This window comes from Cryptotermes secundus, unplaced genomic scaffold (assembly GCF_002891405.2).
Source record: "Cryptotermes secundus unplaced genomic scaffold, Csec_1.0 scaffold178, whole genome shotgun sequence".
NCBI classification, from domain to species: Eukaryota; Metazoa; Arthropoda; class Insecta; order Blattodea; family Kalotermitidae; genus Cryptotermes; species Cryptotermes secundus.
Genome location: NW_019728499.1, coordinates 525,031 through 548,009, shown reverse-complemented (window position 1 = coordinate 548,009; position 22,979 = coordinate 525,031). Strand labels below are relative to the sequence as shown.

Below are 22,979 nucleotides of genomic sequence, written 5' to 3'. Positions count from 1 at the left end.
CCAGTGATTGAGGCTAGCTCTTTCTAACGGACCCAACTGAATAGGTGTTTTCCTTCACCTGAGGACGGAAACAGATCCAGTTTCCGAAACGTCGTGTTTTTATTTGTTATCTTAAAAACCAGGACGATGGATAAAGTCCAAAAACCCAATATATCAATGTAGCTTAAGTTAGTTATTTTATTTCCGGAGGTAACAGGGAATGCTGGCAACAACATGCCTGTGTTGAAGGGTTAGGGGGCATTCTGATGTAAGAAGGAAAGACATGGCCTTCACAGGAAGCCATTGTATTATGTTATGGTCCATATGTTAGATGTTAATATTGTGAATTTACAGGTGTAGCTAACGTAGAAAAGCTATCCCAACTTTTACAAGAGGCTGAGTTTAAAACAAATCATATCATTAGTGGAAAATGTGTAAATGAGGTTTGTTTTATTAGTTGATTAGCATGTTCTATATGTGTACTGATTTTAATTTGTCATTTTTTGTAAGTCCTTTATAGAGCACTGAACTGGATGGAGACTTCTGAATCATTATATGGATGTTCTTTGCTTATCACTTTCTGGTTTTCATCCACAGCGCAAACAGGACCTGGAAGATTCATTACAGGCACACCAGTACTTTGCTGATGCAAATGAAGCTGAGTCGTGGATGAAGGAAAAGGAACCAATTGTATGCAACACAGATTATGGAAAGGATGAAGATTCTAGTGAAGCTCTGCTTAAGAAGCATGAGGCTCTTGTATCAGATCTGGAGGCCTTTGGCAACACCATTTTGGCCCTGAGGGAGCAAGCACAATCTTGTAGGGTTAGTATTTTTTACTGTGAATGTTAAATCAGGAAATTGTTTGTTTTTGTTGTCATTGTTGTCTATGACATTCGTTTGTAAAGACTTCTTACAGTAGCATCTACTTTTTCAGCAACAGGAAACACCAGTCATCGATATTTCAGGCAAGGAGTGTGTGATGGCCCTGTATGATTACACAGAGAAGTCACCTCGTGAAGTTTCAATGAAAAAGGGAGATGTACTTACTCTTCTGAACTCGAACAATAAGGTACCTGGATGTCATATCTATCTACTGTATACTTTTATTTGAATTTATTAGTCGACTGTGGTTTGATTTCTGTAAATTGTTTGTAGGACTGGTGGAAAGTTGAAGTGAATGATCGTCAAGGTTTTGTTCCTGCTGCCTATGTGAAGAAGATAGAAGCAGGTCTGTCAGCATCGCAGCAGAACTTGGCTGATAAGAACTCCATAGCAGCTAGGCAGAACCAGATCCAAGCTCAGTATGATCAGTTGCTGGCCCTTGCTAGAGAGAGGCAAAACAAACTTAATGAGACTGTCAAAGCTTATGTGCTGGTTCGTGAAGCTGCTGAGCTTGCTACATGGATTAAAGACAAGGTAACAAATGGTTAAGGTTTTCCTCTCATTTCTTCTGTTTTGGGAATGAGTAATTCTCAAATTGTGGACTTACGCGCACAGTGAAGTATTTTCACGTTCTAAACTGTGTGTAAAATAACTGCAGTGAAATCAGAATTTACTCTTCCTGCATTAAGAGAAATCCCATATTTAGGGAATATTTTTTTCTTCTCACATTTGAAGGCCAGCATAGACAGGGTGTTATTTTCCCATCGTTATTGAATTTCAGTTTAATAAGCTGGCCCCATTTGATGTAAGAAATATTTGCTTTTAGAGTTCAGATCTTGATTTGTGATTGCAATTGTGAATGAAACAACAGTCAGTGTGTGTTATCCCTGCCAAAATTCATTGTTACACAGTCACAATCTTTGGCAAATGGCATCACATATTGAACCTGCACTGAAGCCACACTGCTTGCAACAGCATAATTACTTTGAGTAACAACTTTCCATGTTTATTTCACTTCATTGATTATTTTAGAAATGAATTTGATATTTTTAAATAATTGTTTTTATTTGTGTAGAAAGTTTAATTACTGTATGTATGTGAGGAAATTATCATAATTATTTGTGGTAAGTTTTATAACATGACAGGTTTCTTGATTTTATAACCACATTTAGTGGAGAGTTTCTTCTGAAGATGTGTAGGGATTTTTACTGTAGAAAGTTCTTATTCTGTAAACATCAGGTCTGTCATTGATCATGGTCTGAGGAGGTTGGTTTGCTTTTCGTAGTTTCGTGTTGCATTATTCAGATATCATGACCGTCCTACAAAATTATTCAATTCATTCAATTTTCTGGGAAGCAGAAAATTAAAAAAATTAACTTATCATTTAAGTCTGTTACCATTACTTTCTTCATTAAAGCTTTTCCAGTGTAGTTTCCAGTGCATAGTTACAATTCCCATGCCACATACTGCATAATGGTCAAAAGAATCATGTGTTTCATGTAGAGATATGCTACATAACCTGTTGTTAATTCTGTCTGCTCTTAGAGGGTAGGCACACATGGTTGGTTGAATGTGTGGGCTAGACACTTAGGGTTATTTATATTTAATTTTCTCATAGTTTATGCTGTTCAGTATTACCTTATTGTCCCTGACACACTGCTTACTGTTAAGAATCTCTTCATTTATATGGTCATCATCATCAGTTCTTCAGGATAAAATTGCTTTATTAAACCACCTACACTGTTGTAATTGAACTTAGTTATTTACAGGTACCATGCCCAAATTACCACAGAGAAATGGTCATTTAAGTTTATGCTTTAACAAGCTCTACACATTTTCTTTCTGGAAATGTTTAGAGCAAAAAGCTCCTTTATCTATTTCAAGGTTGTGCTTATAGCTATAATTTATGAATTTTGGACATACGAGTATGTAATTCATTTGCCATTTGTTTCGTTACTGTGAAATACTTCCAGCTGCTATTGTGTTGCTAAAATTGGTGGGCTGGGAGAGAAGCCAGCCACAGAGGTGTAGGAAAGGGCTGAAAGTGTTAATGTGGTATATCAGATTAATTACAGACAGGCATTTTGTCCAGGCAATTCCCTCATTATTGATACTATGCTTAAAAATTATAATTGAATAGCAACAGTGATATTGTTTAAGAATTCATTAACTTTAATATACACCTTTTGAACTTTAATTATTGTTTAAATAATTCCATGTGAAAGTATATGTCTTTATATATTTTTAGAACAAACGGCTTTCTCTGGAATTAGATATGACAGATGTGAGATCTGTATTAATATTTAAAATTTTCCATTGATTTCCATGAGCTGCTTTAACCTGTAAAGAACTGATTATATAAAATAAATTGAACTAACCAAAAATGAATCGTCAGTTAAAAAGAAATAGGATTCTTATGTATTGAAACATGTAATAGTATATTATATTCTTGTTTTATATAACAGTGTTTCAGATTGCTTCATATTTTATATCTGTTCCTGATATCTTGAAGCACCTAAATATATAAGATTGTGCTGAATTTGCATGAGTGAAGCTGCATGTCATTGTTTATATGGCATCACATCCAAGAAGACTGCTTTCTTCATCTGAATGTCGTTGTTTGTTTAATTTTTAGGAGAATTATGCTGAGGTGCAAGTGGCTGATGTGGGTGAAGATCTTGAGCAAGTGGAGGTGATGCAGAAGAAGTTTGATGATTTCCAGGCAGATCTTAAAGCCAATGAAGTTCGTCTTGCTGAAATGAATGAGATAGCAATGCAGCTAATGAGCCTTGGGCAGACTGAGGCAGCACTTAAGATTCAGACGCAGATAGAGGTGAGCAGTATTGTAGGTTTATACGGTTGCGCAGGATGCTGACTTGTAATCATTCATGAAAAGTACAAAATGTCATAAAAGGGTACTTACTTGACCACTAAATTTAGTTGGTAAGACAGACTTATGTAACAGACGTAATATGTTCAGATGCAGGTTTTGTGCTAGAGGCATGACACTTTAAAACGATTAAAAAGTATTTTTTTCTGGATGAGTAATGCATCCTAGAGAACTATTTTATTTTCCTTAAAACTGATGCTAGAAATGTAGTTATCTTATTGCCTGGTAGATGTGGTAGTAGGGGGCACTTACCCTTCTTGTGTCCATTCCAAGAAGTATACTGTAATTATGGTACAAATGTAATTGATATTTTGATGCTAATTATCAAAATATATGAGAAATAAAATTATCTCCTACATGCATTATGGTCCTTTCAGCTAACTGGAAATTTTGTCTTTCATCCATATGATTCAACCATCTGCAAGATTATTAGGTTCTAGATTGAAATATGGAATTATACTTGAACCTGTATTCTATGTTCAGGATCTGAACCAGAAATGGACATCACTACAACAACTTACATCAGAACGTGCCACTCAGCTGGGCTCGGCTCACGAAGTGCAGCGTTTCCATCGTGATGTAGATGAAACTAAAGACTGGATTCAGGAGAAGGACGAAGCATTGAACAACGATGATCTGGGCAAGGACCTGCGCAGTGTGCAGGCTCTACAGCGCAAACACGAGGGACTTGAAAGAGACCTGGCAGCACTGGGAGACAAGGTAACAAAATTGTGTCTCAATCAGTTAACAATGTTTTCCTTATTGAGAATTTATAAGAACATCAGCAGTGAGGATTCTTGTGACTGTCTTGATCACTTTGTTGTGCGGCAGATCCGTCAGTTGGATGAAACTGCTAACCGACTGATGCAGACACACCCTGAAACTGCAGACCAAACATATGCTAAACAGAAGGAGATCAATGAGGAATGGACACAACTGACTGCCAAGGCCAATAGCCGTAAGGAGAAATTGCTGGATTCATATGACCTACAGCGCTTCCTCAGTGACTACCGTGACCTCATGTCGTGGATCAATAGCATGATGGGGTTGGTGTCAAGTGATGAACTGGCTAATGATGTAACAGGAGCTGAGGCTTTGCTTGAAAGACATCAGGTAATGATATAATTCTTATCAAGAAATCAGTTCACAAAAGAACGTCAAACAATTTTCCACATGGTTATTGTAATAGGAAGATTCTCATCACATCAAGGGAATGCAACATCACATGCCTCTTAGATTGCTTTCATTTTTTCGGTGATATTTACGTTTACTATCACTTCCCCTTCCACTGATAAGTCAAAGAAATTAAAACTGTATAAATGGCATCTTTTCTAAATATTTTATATATTTGGTTCTTGGTAATTTTTTTACAATATACGTGATTCATTCACATAGTTCAGAATGAAGATGGCATGTATTGCATGGATGTAGAGGACTATATATGCATGCCCAGTACTTCTGTTTATTGTCAGGATGGATTTCACAGAACTTGAAGACAAGTATATCCATGTAAATATTCATATCAGTAGAGTTATCTAGGAGTGAAGTCAGACTAAAGAACTTAATCAGCTGCCAATTACTATTTCCGTTTACTATATTAAATACAGTTTAATCTTCTCCAGTCCACTAGATAGAGAAGAAAGGTCAGCTTAATACAGTACCTCTGCCACTTTACCCTTTGGGATAGAGCCCATATTACCCATTGGATAGGAGGCAGGGTGGCCCCAGAGCCAGTCTGGATACTATGGAGAAAAAAATCTGTTGCCTCTGCCAGGAGTTGAACCCCAGAAATCCAGCCCAGTGGACCAGATGCTATACTGACTAAACTATCCCAGCTCTTGTGATTACATTTTGATATGGTCTTGCAGCTTAGACACACACACACACACACACTCGCACACCTGTTCATAAATGTGGTTCATATCTGTCTGTCATATGAAGGGGAACAAACACCATGGACACTTCCATATCACTATGTTGTTATTCATTCATTACAAAATACTGAAGTGTTTGTTGAAGTTACAATAGTTCTATTTTATAATACTACTTTTTTGTTGTTTTTAATGTTTCAAAATTTATTCTTATTAGTGTCAGTTGCAAAAATAATTTCTCACAAAATTTTAAATATTTCAGTTACTTTTGCAGTGATATATTGAAATATTGTTGTTCAAAAGCAGTTATTTATATTTTTATATGCCTGTTGGACATGTAGAAAGGTGATTTCGATGTTCTTTTCTTGTAGAATCACCGAGCAGAGATAGATGCCCACTATGGGGTTCCACAGGTACACTGCTTGTCTAGTGTGCAGTGGCCAGTTGGCATTGTGTAATGTTTTGTATGCAGTGTAACAAAATTAGGTTAAAAACAATAACATTAAAGAGTATTATACTAACATTACATTTCATACAAGGCATGTTTGATAATAAACACCACCTACGTCAGAAATAATTGCTCATTGATATTTTCATAATTTTAATTACCAGACACTAACAGTCAGTGTGTATTCGAAAAGTGAAACGTTATAACATTGCTATCTTAATTGTTAGTGGGGTCCGAGTTACTCACCTCTGTTGACAGTATAAGTTGGATGCATTGCATACTTTTAGTACAAATATTATGTTTCTGAACATTATGCATCATCCTGTTTTTAGATGAAAACAGGGCACTGGATGTCAAGAAATGTAATATTTGTATAATGAACCATCATTACAAACATTAAGATCTTAATTGCATTCTTTTGTTTGTTAGATAGTTTTGCAGTTCTCTGTTTGAAATTTCTTTTTTGTCAGTTGTGTTGTGTTTATTCAATTTTTGTAACTTGTTGATTCAGTCTCATGCGATGACATAACGAAGTTATTGCTTGAAGTATGCAGTTTAGATTTCCTGATGTTAAGGAATGGAAATTTCTATTCTGACAACTGAATAAAAGGAAAAAGTACTCCTTTCATATTTCTAGTTGCAATCTGCAGTACTGCCTGAAGTTGTTACTGAATAACACAATACAACATATATGTTAACATCACTGATGCAACTAAATTGACTGTTTGTTTTGTAGGTGAATGTGCCATATTGTGTATCATAATTTAATGAAAGCTCAAAATAAGTGGTTATAATAAATTTGAAATCCTTGAATATTATATCCTTCTGGAATATCATGCCATGTAGTGTGGCAGAATTTTACCTTTGTACATCCCAGAAAATATTACTCCTCTACCTGAGACCTTACAGTTTGAATTCTTGAGTGTTAATGAGTTTTCTTTTTTAATGCATATGGTTTTGTTGTTTCAGGAACATCGCACTGAGATTGATGCACGTGCTGGTACATTCCAGGCTTTTGAACTTTTTGGTCAGCAACTCTTGCAGTCTGGTCATTATGCAAGTATTGAGATCCAAGAAAAATTGGAGAGCATGACCGAAGCTCGGCAGGAGCTTGAGAAGTAAGCCATATGAAGTTTTACAGTAATTTTATTAAGTCTTGGTTATTGCAGAGCACAAGCACATGTCTTGATTACGCTTTTCCAGGGCTTGGATTGCACGTCGTATGCAGCTTGACCAGTGTCTGGAGTTGCAGCTCTTCTACAGAGATTGTGAACAGGCAGAGAACTGGATGTCTGCCCGTGAAGCCTTCTTGCAGGCAGAAGAAGTGGACTCCAAAGGAGATAATGTTGAGGCACTCATCAAGAAGCATGAGGACTTCGATAAGGCCATCAATGCCCATGTAAGATATGTTTATTTGAAGGGCATCTGTGTATACCTCTGTTTCTGCATCTCCTCCATAGCAGTTAAGTCACATCTAAGGGTGTTTTTGTGGGGGAACGGTGGGTGGTTACTGTGCCTGAAGAGTCCCGTCTTCTGAGATAACATTGTGTATTGCTGCCTGTTTCATGCTGGTTTGAGCTAGGTTTACTGTTTGACTCTGAAGATGGTGGCCTGTTTCTCCAGAATGTCGATCGGCATTCACTGAACTGCATGGTGTTATATCCCAGAAGACAAAATTTCGCATTCAGAAATGTCTTCCTTCATCTGCACAGTCTGTATTGTAAATGTGTGTAAGTTTTAACCTATCTGTCAAGACTGTTGAGAATTTCTTCACTGATATAGTGAACATCATTAATTGAAATAAAATCCCTTTAATAGTAATAAGTTCAGTTACAGGCACTCTTCAGATCTTCGTAATTAGTGGGCAGTGTTCGTAGGTTTTATAATATGTTATTGCTTAAATATGCAAGAGTTAAGTTCAGTTTACAAAAACAGATCTGTATTAAAGTTTTGTATAAATAATTTAATTTGAATTGCACTCACAGTTTTATACCTAGGAGTGGTCTGTCAGAAATGAGATTTAGCAGTTATAATTTTAATTTCCCATTGATTTTAGTTGGATGCTGTTTAGTAGGATACAGAATTTATATCAGGTTTGGTTTTTAGGAAGAGAAAATAGCAGCTTTGCAAACATTGGCAGACCAGCTTATTGCAGCAGAACATTATGCTTCACAACCAATTGACGAAAAGCGGCGTCAGGTCTTGGATAGATGGTGTCACTTGAAGGAGGCGCTTATTGAAAAGCGCTCCCGCCTTGGTGAGTCACAGACCCTTCAACAATTCAGGTATGTTCAACTTTTATTATACAGATTTTTTTAGGCACAATAGATCACTGTGGTCGTGGTGCAAGGGCCAAGAAGGCCCACCCCTTATACATTCATACAGATTTTTAAGTTTGGTGACCAAGTTTTGCATGCAGAGCATTTAAATTCAGCTCCTATCAAGCCTAGTGTTTGCACCTAATACCGAAACATTTTGCATTTCTTTGGGGCCGTTCTGCTTATGTATTGTGAAGAAGAATCTTTGGTTTTGGGAGTTGCTGTTTGTGTTGCAAAGGCACAGACATGGGTTTGTATATAGGCTGACATTGCATGTTAAGCAGAGAAATAAAATGTGGTTGTTATGTTTGTGTCAAGGACAAAACTGATAGGAATCCTGTCCTGTCAGAGGTATGATTATTTACAGTTTAACATTATATTTCTGAACATTAATTTGAGTTACTTTAATAAATAAGTGCTGCAGTACAAATGAATCCCTGGTTTAAAAGTTTATTGTTGTTTGTATAAACATGCAGAAAAATGTAGAAAAAATATCTAACAAACCAGAGAAGGGAAAGGAAACTTGAAATTTATTAGAAGAGTATGTTGTTGATATAATTATTATATCATTAGTAAATTATAGAACTACTTGTAATGAAGGGATTATGTATGTAGTTAATTAAAGAAAGCTGAGCAATTTAAGAGAGTCAGGTGGTGTAAAGTGTGTTTTAAACCAAGATTAACACTTATAGAAACATATTTTTGCATATTATGAGATAAAATTTTAACATTCTTTGCAGTAAGAAAGTGTGTCACAAACATGATTGGAAAGTTGTGTTACATATAAAATTTATATTCTAATATGTAAAAGGATATAAGACTACCAGTGAGTGCATGAGGTTTCAGAATGAATGATGGGGTGTGTGAGAAGTGTGCTCAGGAGAGGAAATAACAAGAGAATAGAGAAGAATGCATAATGGTGAACTTTATAATTTTTACTTCTCTCAAAATATTAATGTGTGATCAGATGAAAAAAATGAGGTGGTTTGTGTGTGAAGTGTTCATGAGAGAAAAGAAGTGTGTGCAAAATACTTGTGGGAAAACCTGAAGGATATGGACTCTTATAAGATGCAGGCATAGATGGGAGGATTATGTTAAAATGGTTAGGGCAGGAGGATGGTTAATGGATTTATCTAACAGGCTTTTCTGAATGCAGTAATGAACCTTTGGTTCCCATAAAATGTTGGATATTTCATGTTTTAACACGTAACTATTAGCTTCTGAAAAGCCACTGAGCTTCATAGTGTTGTTGGTATTTTTTCTTTAATGTATGTTCATTATTTGACAGTTTCAATGGAAACTTGCAGTGGGGCCTGCATGCTCGGCTATACTACACCATTATTGCAAAAAATTTGATTTGAGTAAAACAGTGTTGTCAAATTAAAATATTTTCAGCCGAGATGCAGATGAGATGGAGAATTGGATTGCAGAGAAACTGCAGTTGGCAACTGAAGAGAGCTACAAGGATCCAGCTAATATTCAATCCAAACACCAGAAACATCAGGCCTTTGAAGCAGAGCTGGCCGCTAATGCCGATAGAATTCAAAGCGTACTTGCTATGGGCCAGAACTTGATTGATAAACATCAGTGTGCAGGTTCTGAGGAAGCTGTTCAGGTTCGTTAGCTTGCGTCATAGTGTTACCTATTTTAGTGACTATAGATGGGTTTGGATTGGTAGATAGATTTATTGAACACCTACAGGTGGTAGGCACAAGTAACTGTAACACTGTTTCTGATTTCCACACTACAAATCACCCCAGACTGTCTTCTCAGGCTACTTTCACTAGTTGTTACTTGGTAACAACTCAACAATGGCTATTCCTCTGCAGTGTTTGCGCTGATAACAAATCTTAACAGTGGAGATTCTTCAGCTTCTGTGGTTGTGCAGTTTTCCACTGGTTAACACTCCATACCTGAACTCTTCTCACACACACTAACCAACTACTTCACTTCACTCAACTAAACTGCTGACAGTTCTCTGCAGGTCAGTTGGTGTCCTCGTTATATAACCTTAGGGTGGACCAAACAGAAAATGCTTCCAACAATCCTTCTATTGTTGTCATGGGTGGTTGCCCAGCAACAGACTGGATATCTTCTCTGTGGGAATGTGTTTACCGAGTCATTGCGATTATTGCATAGCAACAGTACTACACATTACAGTATAATATATTTCTATATTAGGAACGTGCCTTTTCTTCCTTACTGAAATGCAAAATGATTACATAGTTTTAAGTTTTGTATTGTTGTCAAAGTCTTGTGTACTTCCCGCAGCTCTGCTTCCCCTTGCCTCAGCCCCTGTTGTTTCTATCTTCTCCTTCATCTGATATTATAATTAGTTGTTTCCATGTATAAAACTGCCATTAGTATGTATTCTCGTAAAAATCTTACTCCACTTCCCTCCTGATCACAGAATAGTGGTTGGGGCAAATGTTTTTTGTATATGCAAAGTACAGTGCCAGCTGGATCATGACAAACTGACAAGTACAGTGTTATTTTGAACACCNGGGCAAATGTTTTTTGTATATGCAAAGTACAGTGCCAGCTGGATCACTTTACTGTACCTTAACCACACAGGCTCAGCTGTAACTTAGCTAGGAATGACAAACTGACAAGTACAGTGTTATTTTGAACACTGACTTCACATCTGATAGGCATTTTGACTAAACATGAGTTCATACTCCCATCACTTAAGAGCTGTATGTTAATGTTAGTCCCAATGCAACTTCAGTAAAGAAAATTTTTCAGAGGTATTTCCTGATGCAGGTCAGATATTTTGGCTAGTGAATCTGATTACAGTTCTCAGTCTAGTAATGCAGTTATTGATGATGGATGAAGTTCTGAGCGCAGGTGGCTGTAACTAGCTTGGAAATGTGATAAACAATTCTGAATTTGGAGAATCTGAACCAGTTGAGGACTGTGACAGTGTAGATGATCTGGATAGCAAAGACTGTAATGGACAAAGTAGATTAACTTATCGAGAGATGAGGTGTTTATTAGATAAGTGGGAGTAAATACATTGGTGGAAAGAAAAGTCAACTGTATTTCTGTCCAGAGGAGAGTTAACATTACATTCAAATGTGGGAATGGTACTATGGAGAAATTGACTGATATTTGGGCAGAATCGTGACATTTGGTTTACCAATCAGAATGCTATGTGAATCTACACGTCTGTATTTGTTTGCTTAATTTCATAGCTTGTTTCTTACTATGGCATGTTAAGAAGAGCCTAATTGAGCTCTCCAGAATAGTAATGTTAATTAAAAATTTGATTTTTAATTGTAGAATGGTGTGAAGCTTATTGAATGTAATTTTAAATGCCGTAGGCTCGTCTTGCATCCATTGCCGACCAGTGGGAGTACCTTACTCAGAAAACAACTGAAAAGACCGTTAAACTGAAGGAAGCAAACAAACAGCGTACATACATAGCTGCAGTTAAAGATCTCGACTTCTGGTTGGGAGAAGTAGAGTCTCTTCTCACATCTGAGGATTCTGGCAAGGATCTTGCATCAGTGCAGAATCTGATCAAAAAGCATCAGCTGGTTGAGGCAGACATCCAAGCCCATGATGATCGCATCAAAGGTAACATTAAATCTTCATTATATTTAATCGCCATTGCAGTTCATTGTGTATATGTTATGCTTGCTCCCCATTTTGGTACCAACATGACAGCTTTGCAGACATCTGAAATGGGAGTAACATTGGCAAAACCAGCCATACTAGTACATGGTTTCCCTTGAAGTGTGTGACAGTTGGTGTACTCATCACAGTATCACCCCTTGCATGGGCTTTAGTTCACATGTGCTACTTTTCATGGGCTTGTTTGTGGATAAAATTCAGGATGAGACTATTCTTGTCAGTTAAGCAGACTCTTGATATGGAGAGGAGAAAGTTTAATGAACACTGTTTACCCAAGAGAAAACTTAAAGTGTAGGAATGGCTTGACCTGCAGTTATGCATCATGATCAGCTGCATGGTTGTTATAGAATTGGCACATTATCCATCTACATATCATTTTGATGTGGACAGTAGCCGTAGTAGGTACAAGAAAGTATTGTTTCAAATAAAAGTTGTGTCTGAGACCGCAGTTTGTGAGTCATGCATATTACACTTCTGTTTACCATGAAATGTAATGAATATGTTGTTTGTATTTACAGTTTCCACTTTTTAGCAGTTCTTAGCTTATTGATGATGTATTATAAATAATCTCTACCATTGAATTGTTTGTAATGGAACTGATTTATTATGCAACAAATTGTGCCATGCATTATGTATAGTACTGTCTTGTCAGAAGTCCACTGCACTGAATGTCATCCGATGTGTTCCACTTTTTCACATGTTCATGCTTAATGACTAGCTCAGAATGTTTGACTAAAAAAGGTTGTTGTTTATGGTAAAGATCAAATTTGTTGCAGTTGGGTGTTTAAGTGTATCTCGTACTAGTAGCTTTATTTTGTGACCACTTTTGTGATTGTGTGTTACTGTTGTTAGATATGAATGCTCAAGCAGATTCACTGATTGAGAGTGGTCAGTTTGACACTGCCAGTATTCAGGAGAAGCGACAGTCAATTAATGAGCGATATGAAAGAATTAAGAACTTGGCAGCTCACCGCCAGGCAAGGCTTAATGAAGCTAATACTCTACATCAGTTCTTCCGTGACATTGCTGATGAGGAGTCATGGATCAAGTAAGAATATGATAAATTGAAGTCCATTTCTGATGGTCATAGATTTATATTGTAGAATTTATTCTTCAAAAGGAAGATTCTGGAAAAACTTGACACCTTTGTTAAGCAGTAATGATCAATTTGATTTGTTTCATTCTGGTCTGTCACACTAACAATTATAAATACAAATCAGTCCTCCAATGTGACATATATAAGTTTTCACATAATAAAAACTTATATATGTCACATTTGACGGAGTGATTATATTTATAACAGTAATGATCAGTAGAATTTACTCTTCAAAAGGAAGATTCTGGAAAAACTTGACACCTTTGTTAAGCAGTAATGATCAGTATTGTAATAGTGATAATTTTGAAATACAAAAATGATCATCCCCATTGTTTTGATGCAGATTGTAATAATTTGCATGCCTTGCCTCAAAAACATGTTGATCCTCCATAGTCCGTTATTGAACAGTACTGATTAAATCATCCATTTGAGACTTGAACATTCTGAAAGTGCTGAAGAGGAATTCATTGTGTGGGTCAGAGCACTGTTGAGGATCACACCCTTCTTGTTACTTCATGGGTTGCTAGTTGGCCATGATAAAATTATGTCACAGAAGGAAACATTATTTTACAGGGAAAAGAAATTATTGGTGGGTTCTGATGACTATGGACGAGATCTGACGGGTGTTCAGAACCTGAAGAAGAAACACAAACGATTGGAGACTGAATTGGCATCTCATGAGCCAGCTATCCAGGCTGTGCAAGAGGCAGCAGAAAAGCTGATGGATGTCTCCAATCTTGGTGTCCCTGAAATTGAGCAGGTTGGTTTCAAATAATAAAATCTTCATTTAAGAAAACTTGGAGGTAGAGTTGTAGGCATGCTGTATATATGTATGTGTGTGTGTGTGTATATATATACACACACATACATACATGCATGCAGCCACAAAGCAGTGTTGCAATGCACTACAGTGGATAGGTTGAGGCACAATATGATGCCCTGTCAGTTCATCTCTCGTCACAGCAAGAGGCAGTTGTGTGCAAAAAGTGTACACAGAACTATGGCCTATATTGTGAACTGCAGTTAAATGCACATGGCAGAAATTGAAAATGTAGCAGTTTCAACAGGGGGCAAACATCAGGTTCTGCCAAGAGCTAGGCAAATCCCCTAGCGAAACATTTAACATGACATTCGCTGTTGCTACACAACAATGCCCCTGCACCTTGCTCTGTTCTTGTCCAAGAGAAACTGGCAAGACAACGGGTCATCGTTTTTGCCACACCTTCTGTACTCACCTGATCTCACACCATGCGATTTCTTTATCTTTTACCTCTTGAAAGCAAAGGTATGTGGTCGTAGATTTCAGTCGTCCGAGGAGGTCGTCAATGCCACAAGAGACCGTACGGGAATTTCCTGCCAATATATTTCAGCATGTTTTTGGCAACTATATTAAAGTTGGCAGACTTGCCTAATGGCCAACAGCAACTATTTTGAGAGCCGATGTGGATCTGTGTACGTGTATGTGAATACCTTGTAATATGATGCAATAAAATCACAGTCCACGAACTTAATGACTGTACCACGTATGTGTGTCTAACTGTTAAGAAGTGTTTCCTTTTTGGGTTTGTGTGTAATTTATGATTATGTAGGCACTCTGGGTAACTCTGGCTGGAAATGCAGATTGAGTTTAGCAGACTTTGACCAAATGACAAGAGCAACTGTTGTCAGAATTATGATGTATGTTTTAACATGCCAGCAAATATGATTTTACATTAATGTCCATTGCAGAATATTCAGGCAGCTGCCTGAGGAAGGTTAATGTATAACTGTACTTTTTATAGACCTTATTTGAAGTTTTCATGATGCGTGGTGGTCTAAATGAAGAAGAACCAAAATCAGATTTTGTTACTGAAGTTTATTAATTACAACAGATATTATTCTATGAAAATTTGATGAGCCAAAGTGTTTTGTTGCGCACAGACAGGAAACTTAAATCACATTCAAGCATAAACCAAATTCAGAAAAATTATGAAAAATTTAAAGCTAAACTGAACTCTGTTATAGTACCAGAATTCAGAATTGGTGAACAAGTCTGAACAATTTTGTCTTTACTCATGAGTAATTGTGAAAGAATTTGTGTAAGGGACGGATCACAAGCAGATGAAGATCAGTCTTTGTAAGGTGGTTAACATTATAATCTGCCAATGAATTTGGTGGAATTGGACATTTTAAATAATGTTTAGGTTCTTTAGGTTCCTTAAAAGGAGGGAAATTTCTTGACTGGCAAAGTGACTGTTGTCTTATCACAGACTCAGTTCCATGGAGTTGGTTACACAGCACTTATCCTGTAAAAGTTAAAAATCCAGTACAAATACATTGTATCTCCTCAGAACACTAAAACCTTTGTGTTCAGCAGAGGTGGTTTATTGTGGGTGTCACTTGGACGTTTTTTCTTTATTCAGCGCCTGAAACTTCTGAACCAGGCATGGGCTGAGTTGAAACAGATGGCAGCCACCCGAGGTCAGAAACTGGATGAGTCCCTCACCTACCAGCAGTTCTTAGCCAAGGTTGAGGAAGAGGAAGCTTGGATCAGGTAAGGCTATACAGGGAATAATGTTGCTTCATTGTCTGATAGACCAGACTGTGAATATCACAAAATTTTCAAAACTATGGTTTTTTATAGTGGAACTGTCTCTGTTGATTTCAAATGAATAACAGGAGTTAATTTACTCTCTTCAAAGTCTGTGATATTGTAGGCGTGGCAAATGAAATGTCATGCTTCACATTAATACCACCTTTCAGAAGTACAGTTTCATTAGTGTAGCCTCAAAATCTGCTTCAGTTACATGACAAGAGGTCAGTATTTTGCTGTAACCTAAATTCATAAATGCACAAACCAAAACCAGCAGACATCTAATCAGCATCTTAATGCCACTTCTGTGATTTGTTGATATATGCTTGTCGGCTGTGAGGGAAGTGAGCAGCAGAGAGGAAGAGCTGCAAACAGCTCTGAGAAACAAAATACATTAATTACTTCACTGGTTATAACATCTGTCCAGAATATTGTCCAAATTTGAGTCTGTACACCAAATTCTTGCTAACTGTAGTACCAGAGTTGGGTTTTTGATATAGCTGTTGGGAATGTTGACATAATTTTCAGTGTCAGGTATACTGTGCTTGACATCAGATTTTGCCCTCAGTCAGCTTTCATCTTCCTTATTACTACTGTAAACCAGCACTTAAAATTGTTACTCCATTCTCATGCCTCATGAGTCCATCCCTGGGCAATCTTTATTATTCTCTTGGTCTATGTTCGCAGTCTTGAAGCTTGTTTTGTTGTTTTTGGCATGAGCAGAGAAAGGCTGGAAATGTGAACTGCAGTTTTTGTTTTAGTATATTCTAAATCGGTATTGTGTTATGCTGACCCAGTTATATGGAGGCCCCCCCCCCAAAAAAAACCCATGATTTTAGTCTGCAAGCAAAGTATACTGACCGAGTGACCGCTTCTTGTCGGCGAAGTTTTATGCCAAGTTTTGCGGACAGAGGGTGTCGCGTGGTCAGCACAATGAATCCCCATGGCTGTTGATTTCGGTTTTCTAGACCAGAGCCATTATTTCCTTATCATCCTGAGGCTGACTGAACCCCGTTCCAGACCCACTACTTCTCAGAAAAAATCTGGTAGTGCCGGGAATCGAACCTGGACCTCTGGATCTGTCGCCAGCAACACTGACCACTAGACCACAGAACGGGGCCAGTTCTTTGGCTGTACTTAGAACATGGCTAGAAGAACTGAGTAGGTTTATTAAGTGCAGCTGTAGTGCTAGCAGTTGATCCAATCCCTCCTCCTTTCCCCTGTTGAGATGATATATGACAGCACTTGAAAAATAAAAAAGCTCATATGGCATTACTGTTTTTTTTTTTTTTATGTTTTCATGCAGAGACTAGATCAACTGCTATAACCCTAATACCTCAGAACTGTGAATGTAGCTGTATGTCAATGGTGTACTTCAGATTTCCACTGTTAGTATCTGTAGTTGGTCAAGTTTTATTGTGACATAAAATTGTTGACATTCTGGGGGTATGACCTAGTGGTGTTTACTCTCTTTAAGCGAGAAACAGCAGCTGCTCTCTGTTGAGGATTATGGGGACACCATGGCAGCAGTACAAGGTTTACTGAAGAAGCATGATGCCTTTGAGACTGACTTTGCTGCTCATCGTGACCGCTGCACTGATATTTGTAGTGCTGGTGAGAAACTTATAGCTGATGGTAATCATCATTCTGACAGCATTGCTCAGCGTTGCCAGCAGCTGCAGGTTAGAATATATGTTTTAATAGAGCTCATTTTCCTGATACATTACATTTTTAGAAGAAGATTCAAATTACCATCAAAGTATATGTAGTTTATGTTCATATGTTGATTATATGCTGTTGAAACCCAGTGTAATCTGTGTATTTAGTGTGTAATGGAAGTTGCATGACAGGTTAGGTTTTCACAAAGTCTGTGCACGATGGGTGACGCACATGCTGACCCCACAAAACAAAATGCAAAGAATGGGTCTGGCATTACAGCATCTCACAGTCACTACCACGATGGACACAATATGCTAGCCTGAATTGTCACAGGTGATGAGTCTTGCTCCAAGCGATTTCCATTTATTCAGCCCTCTTAAACATCATCTTTCAGCTGAACATTTTCCCAATGATGAAGCTGTAGAAAGGGAAGTCACCACCTAGTTCCAACAGCAGCCCAAAGAATTTTATGCTGCTGGTTTTCAGGGGCTTGTGAAACGATGGGACAAGTGCCTCAATGTACAGGGAGATTATGTTGAGAAATAAAAGCATTTTTCAAATCAGTACTCTTTATTTGTTTAAGTTCTATATCCATTTGTAACTTACTTATTGACGACTTACCCTCGTATTACATCATTCACTTCATCACACAGAGTAGAAAACTCTTCTGTGTAAGAAAGTGGGTCAAAAGAAAGAGTAAGCTCTTGTTTAATTGGGTCAAGTTTATAGCATATACAAAATTTAATGACCGTTGTAGGTTGTATTTCCTATGTTTGATTATTCCATAATTTTAAAGAAATCAGAATGAGTAAGAAAGAGTGACTTCCTTGCACATAGATTGTAGTTACATGTGACCATTTCATTTGTAATATTATAGACATAGTTTTCCCCACTTTTATCTGTAGTGGAATTCTTTTGCATGTGAATAGTCTTTTGAGATGTACTGGTGTTTCTCATAATGACGTTTCATTGTGTGTACAATATTTGTCTCCAGGTAGAAGGTTTTTTGGAGGTAGTTCATTGGCAGAGAAAAGGGGTGTGTTTCTATGCTTAAAAGTCTCTTTTTTGTAACATGGAAATATGGAACTGTTCAGTATTTATATCTGACCACACAAATATGGTCAGAATTTTTGCAGAATCTTTGTTATGTTACACATTTTTTTTTAATTAATGGCCTTTTTTTTTGTGTGTGTACAGAACAAGCTGGATCATCTGGCAGCACTAGCAGCACGCAGGAAGGCCAAGCTTATGGACAATTCTGCATACCTACAGTTTATGTGGAAAGCAGATGTTGTGGAGTCTTGGATTGCAGACAAGGAAACTCATGTTCGTTCTGAAGAATTTGGACGTGACTTGTCTACTGTACAGACTCTTCTTACAAAGCAAGAGACATTTGATGCAGGTGAGAAACAGTTTAGGGTTAATGTAATCTGTCTTAAATTAATTGTGGCAGGAGGACACATCTGTTTGCATGATGTTTCTTTGAGTTTCTAAAGGCCATTTAGAAGATGGTTGCATTTGTAGCTGTGCTGACAGCAGATGTCACTGAGCTATGGATTGAACTGTGAGCATTCATTTATCATTACATATATTTACTGTCCAGGCAGAGATTTAAGTCTCCATGAGCAGACATTACAGAAGTAAAGTGATTGTTCACTAGCAGATGTGAATCAAATTGTTTTTTCCAACATGTTTCAAATGAAACCAGTCCATACCTTCACACACTCATTTTCTGGCCACACTTCTTAACATTGTGTTCTTAACCATGTTAAATCCTACCATCATGTTTCTGAACCATATTTTTAAATTTTTCATTTCTCATGTTTTCTATAGACACTGCCCGCCTTATTCTTAGTTTGATTCCCCTAATAATATTTGGTGAATAATAATGAAGCTTCTTATTAAGCAGTTTTCTCAGTCCTTTTGTAGACTTAATGGTAACATTATGTTTAACAGGTCTTCACGCTTTTGAACACGAAGGCATCCAGAACATCACATTGCTGAAGGATCAGTTGGTTACAGCTAGCCATGACCAGACACCAGCAATACTTAAGAGACATGCTGATGTTATTGCCAGGTATGATAGTCTCCTCCCCATCCTGTACTGGTACTGACTTAACCCAATGTCTTCATAGTTAACAGTTACCTTCCAGTTGCCGAGAGAGAGAGCTTGTGACAGAAGTTTTAATACAAATAAGAATTTGGCTCTTATAAATATGAATTTTGAATTTCATTTCCTTTGTTACAAACTAAATATGATGTGTGATGCCAGATTAACAATTAAAAAATCTTGGAGAACATGCTGACAGCTATCAGCAGGAACCAGTGATGATTGTTTTATGATCTATTATTGTTATAACATTTCGCTACTTTTTCATTACATTCCAGTTAGATTTGTAAGAATTACATTCTCAATCCTCTACCAGTAAAGTAAAGGTATCCCTGTAACAGGCCGTGGAGGCCCATAGGGTTGTGAGATGTAGAGGTTCCCACATTTTCTAGACAAGCATAGTTGGTTGAGGCACGGTGCTACAAGCCAGAAGGTTGTGGGTTCAAGTTTCGATGAGGTCATTGGATATTTTCAATTGACCTAATCCTTCCAGCCTCACTATGGCCCTGTGGTTGACTCAGCCTCTAACAGAAATGAGTACCAGGAATATTCTTGCAATATTCTTGGCATAAAGGGCGGCCAGCACGTAGGTCTGACAACCTTGCTGCCATCAATGAGCCGATTATCTAGAAAATGTGGGAACCTCAATGTCTCACAGCCCTGTGGGCCTCCATGGCCTGTTACAGGGATACCTTTACTTTTTTTTACTATACTTTATCCTCTACCAGTAGTCTGGATGTGTCTGCCTGGAAAATTATTTCATAAGGATATTTTGTTTAACTTTCTGGTCTGTATCCTGGATTCAACCCAGTGGAGTTCATTGACCACTCATTGGTGAATATAAATGGGCCCTTCCTCCTTATGTCTGTCTGTCTCTCTGGTTTTTATTTGAAGCATAAAGTTCCTCTCTTATTAAAGTTTTGGAAAATGTTGGGAAGAGGGAATCTTCTATTAGGATATTTGTTAACAGTACCACTGTGTGTTTGTGATTTATCCATTTCGTTAATTTTGTAGCCACTGAGTTTATAGTTGGCACTAACTTTGCCGACAAGCAGCAGTTGCTTGGTTGGTATAGTTCGCTTGCGGACTAAAGCCATGGAGTTTGTTGTTTTTTGTTTTGAGTTTATAGTTACTGGCTCATATTTTTAGCTACACTTTGTAGTGACACAACAGTCATCAGATCTTATTCCACATTTCCAGACACATTGCTGCTGTTTAGTGAAAGTATTTGGATGCTTCACATTTTTTGTGATGATTGTTGATTGATTATATAGTATCATTGCTAATGTATATATCTGCATTAGGTGATATTATTGTCATATTGATCATATGGATATTTCTGGGGGTGAAGGAGTAATTGTGTTTCCTGAGGCAGATAATGTTGAGTAATCTTCATTTTATTTTTTTCCTGAGGGAGACAGTTTCCTTTTCTACTTGCTTTACCAGGTCTTTGCTTCTTGAGTGGAAGTTTAGGTCTGTCCACATAATAGCGTGTAAGGGTAGACTGATGTACCAGGTTCTTGACCACTTACTTTATGACATGGATGTGTCTGCCGAGATTTATTTTTGTGTACTTAGTCGTGGTGTTTTACATCTGTCCTGTGTCCCTGGGACTGAGTAAACTGTGTTCAAATTTGGTAGTCTTTGCATATATAGTGTTATAAAAATTCTTCTATCTCAGTTATGTGCATAAATGATATATACAGTTACAAGAATGATTTGTTACTGTTCTGATTTATGAGTGTATACACAGCAAGTTCGTTCCCCACAGTAATAATCTTCAATTATATTGAGGAGGTGCTTGATTCAAATTGTGGTTGGAATACGATCCTTCCTGACTGAGGTTTCTTTGAATTTTCTTCAGTCCCTTCAAGCTGGGTAATATCTTAAAATAGGCCACAACCATTATCTTCCTTATTCCTTCCAATTCATTGTTCAGTAATCATCCCACCACTTGATGCTGTGTAGTGTGAGGTACTGACAGTGTCTAATAAACTATAGATATGTAAATACATACATACATATATAAATGAAGAAATGAGCTGTTTTGATATACATTCCTTTGATTCCATTCAACTTTCAAATGCCTCTGCAAGATAGAGCACTAAACGAAGAGTGGCAAAACTTCATCCGCCAAAGAATGGGAATATATTTAAGCATTTGTATATTTTTGAAGTAACGATTCAAACAGTAGACTTTCCTCCTTCAGTTGATACCAACTTGTGAAAAATTTTAGAAAATTACTTATGCAGAACACACACTTGTGATGGCAACATAATGTATGGATTTTCAGGTTTGAGCAAGTTTGACAGACTTCGAAGGGTGATGCCATTTTTTAAAAGCTAAATTTTTGTTACGCAGACTTGTTTGTAGTCTGGAGTCTGTTACACTGAATCAATTCATAATGTTGTATTTTAGCATCCTGTTGCACTGAATTTCATCGATGATATGTCTGCAGTGTCCGTCTTATAGTGCACTCAATTTCACTTATTATTTCACAACATGTTTCGGCACTATAGAGGAGACATATCGTGGACTGAATTAATCCATTGGAAATTTATGGATTATGTTTCCCTTTCCTGCCCCCATGCCCTTGCAGTTATCAGTGCTTAATCACCATTACAGGTTTCATATTCTCAAAGTTAATAACAGAAATCACAGTTCTTTTTTCATATCGTGTATAGCTGTTTTTGGAAAACGAGGAACAATACAGTCCTGAACAAATACCATATAATTTTATAAGAAACGCTGTCAGAATTGTTCAGGTAATGCACGTGACAAATTGAGCTGTCAGCAAGATGTGAGACATGTCATCAGTTTAATTTCTTTTAATTCTCTATGACATTTTCCTAAAAATGTAAGTAAATTTTGTCAGTAACATTGTGAGTTATTTATATTATTTGTTGAGAAAGTTCATAGAGTTTTGTAGTTCTGTACTTCTTAGGAGCTTTGTGGAAATTAACACAATATATTTCTCACTCTTTAGATGGCAGAAATTGCTGGCTGATTCAGATGCCCGTAAGCATCGTCTGCTGCGGATGCAGGATCAGTTCCGCCAGATTGAGGAACTATATCTGACATTTGCTAAGAAGGCCTCAGCATTCAACTCTTGGTTTGAGAATGCAGAGGAGGATCTGACAGATCCAGTCAGGTGTAACTCTATTGAGGAGATACGAGCTCTCCGGGAAGCTCACGCCCAGTTCCAGGCATCACTGTCATCTGCTCAGGCTGACTTTGAAGCCCTGGCAGCTCTTGACCAGCAAATCAAGAGTTTCAATGTAGGCCCAAATCCTTACACATGGTTCACCATGGAGGCTTTGGAAGATACTTGGAGGAACTTGCAGAAGATTATAAAGGTAATTTTTGTACCTCTTTTTTTTTAAATACAGATTTGCAATATGGAACTTTGTAGGGTCAATAACTGGATTTTGTATAAAAATATGGGTCTCTGGTTATTGTGAATCTGTACTTTCAAGTGCCATGTCTATTCCAACAATGTACAGACCTTCCCCCCC

At 37.4% G+C, this 22,979-nt stretch overlaps 1 protein-coding gene across 4 annotated transcripts in view; it reads left to right on the top strand.

Annotated features, from left to right (window-relative positions):
• The window catches only part of LOC111865162 (spectrin alpha chain), a 61,075-nt gene that overhangs the window by 26,807 nt on the left and 11,289 nt on the right, over window positions 1–22,979 (top strand). For 2 of the 4 annotated variants that reach the window (XM_023852944.1, XM_023852943.1), the window contains exons 17-35: window positions 577–804; window positions 917–1,051; window positions 1,138–1,398; window positions 3,500–3,697; window positions 4,238–4,474; window positions 4,586–4,867; window positions 5,997–6,038; window positions 7,043–7,191; window positions 7,277–7,472; window positions 8,180–8,358; window positions 9,787–10,006; window positions 11,715–11,970; window positions 12,880–13,075; window positions 13,697–13,883; window positions 15,526–15,656; window positions 17,173–17,377; window positions 18,552–18,756; window positions 19,311–19,431; window positions 22,451–22,820. In XM_023852944.1, coding sequence (XP_023708712.1) covers window positions 577–804; window positions 917–1,051; window positions 1,138–1,398; window positions 3,500–3,697; window positions 4,238–4,474; window positions 4,586–4,867; window positions 5,997–6,038; window positions 7,043–7,191; window positions 7,277–7,472; window positions 8,180–8,358; window positions 9,787–10,006; window positions 11,715–11,970; window positions 12,880–13,075; window positions 13,697–13,883; window positions 15,526–15,656; window positions 17,173–17,377; window positions 18,552–18,756; window positions 19,311–19,431; window positions 22,451–22,820 — 3,798 coding nt within the window. The remainder of the gene's footprint in view (window positions 1–576; window positions 805–916; window positions 1,052–1,137; window positions 1,399–3,499; window positions 3,698–4,237; window positions 4,475–4,585; window positions 4,868–5,996; window positions 6,039–7,042; window positions 7,192–7,276; window positions 7,473–8,179; window positions 8,359–9,786; window positions 10,007–11,714; window positions 11,971–12,879; window positions 13,076–13,696; window positions 13,884–15,525; window positions 15,657–17,172; window positions 17,378–18,551; window positions 18,757–19,310; window positions 19,432–22,450; window positions 22,821–22,979) is intronic. The other 2 variants (XM_023852946.2, XM_023852945.2) reach the window with 1 other exon arrangement.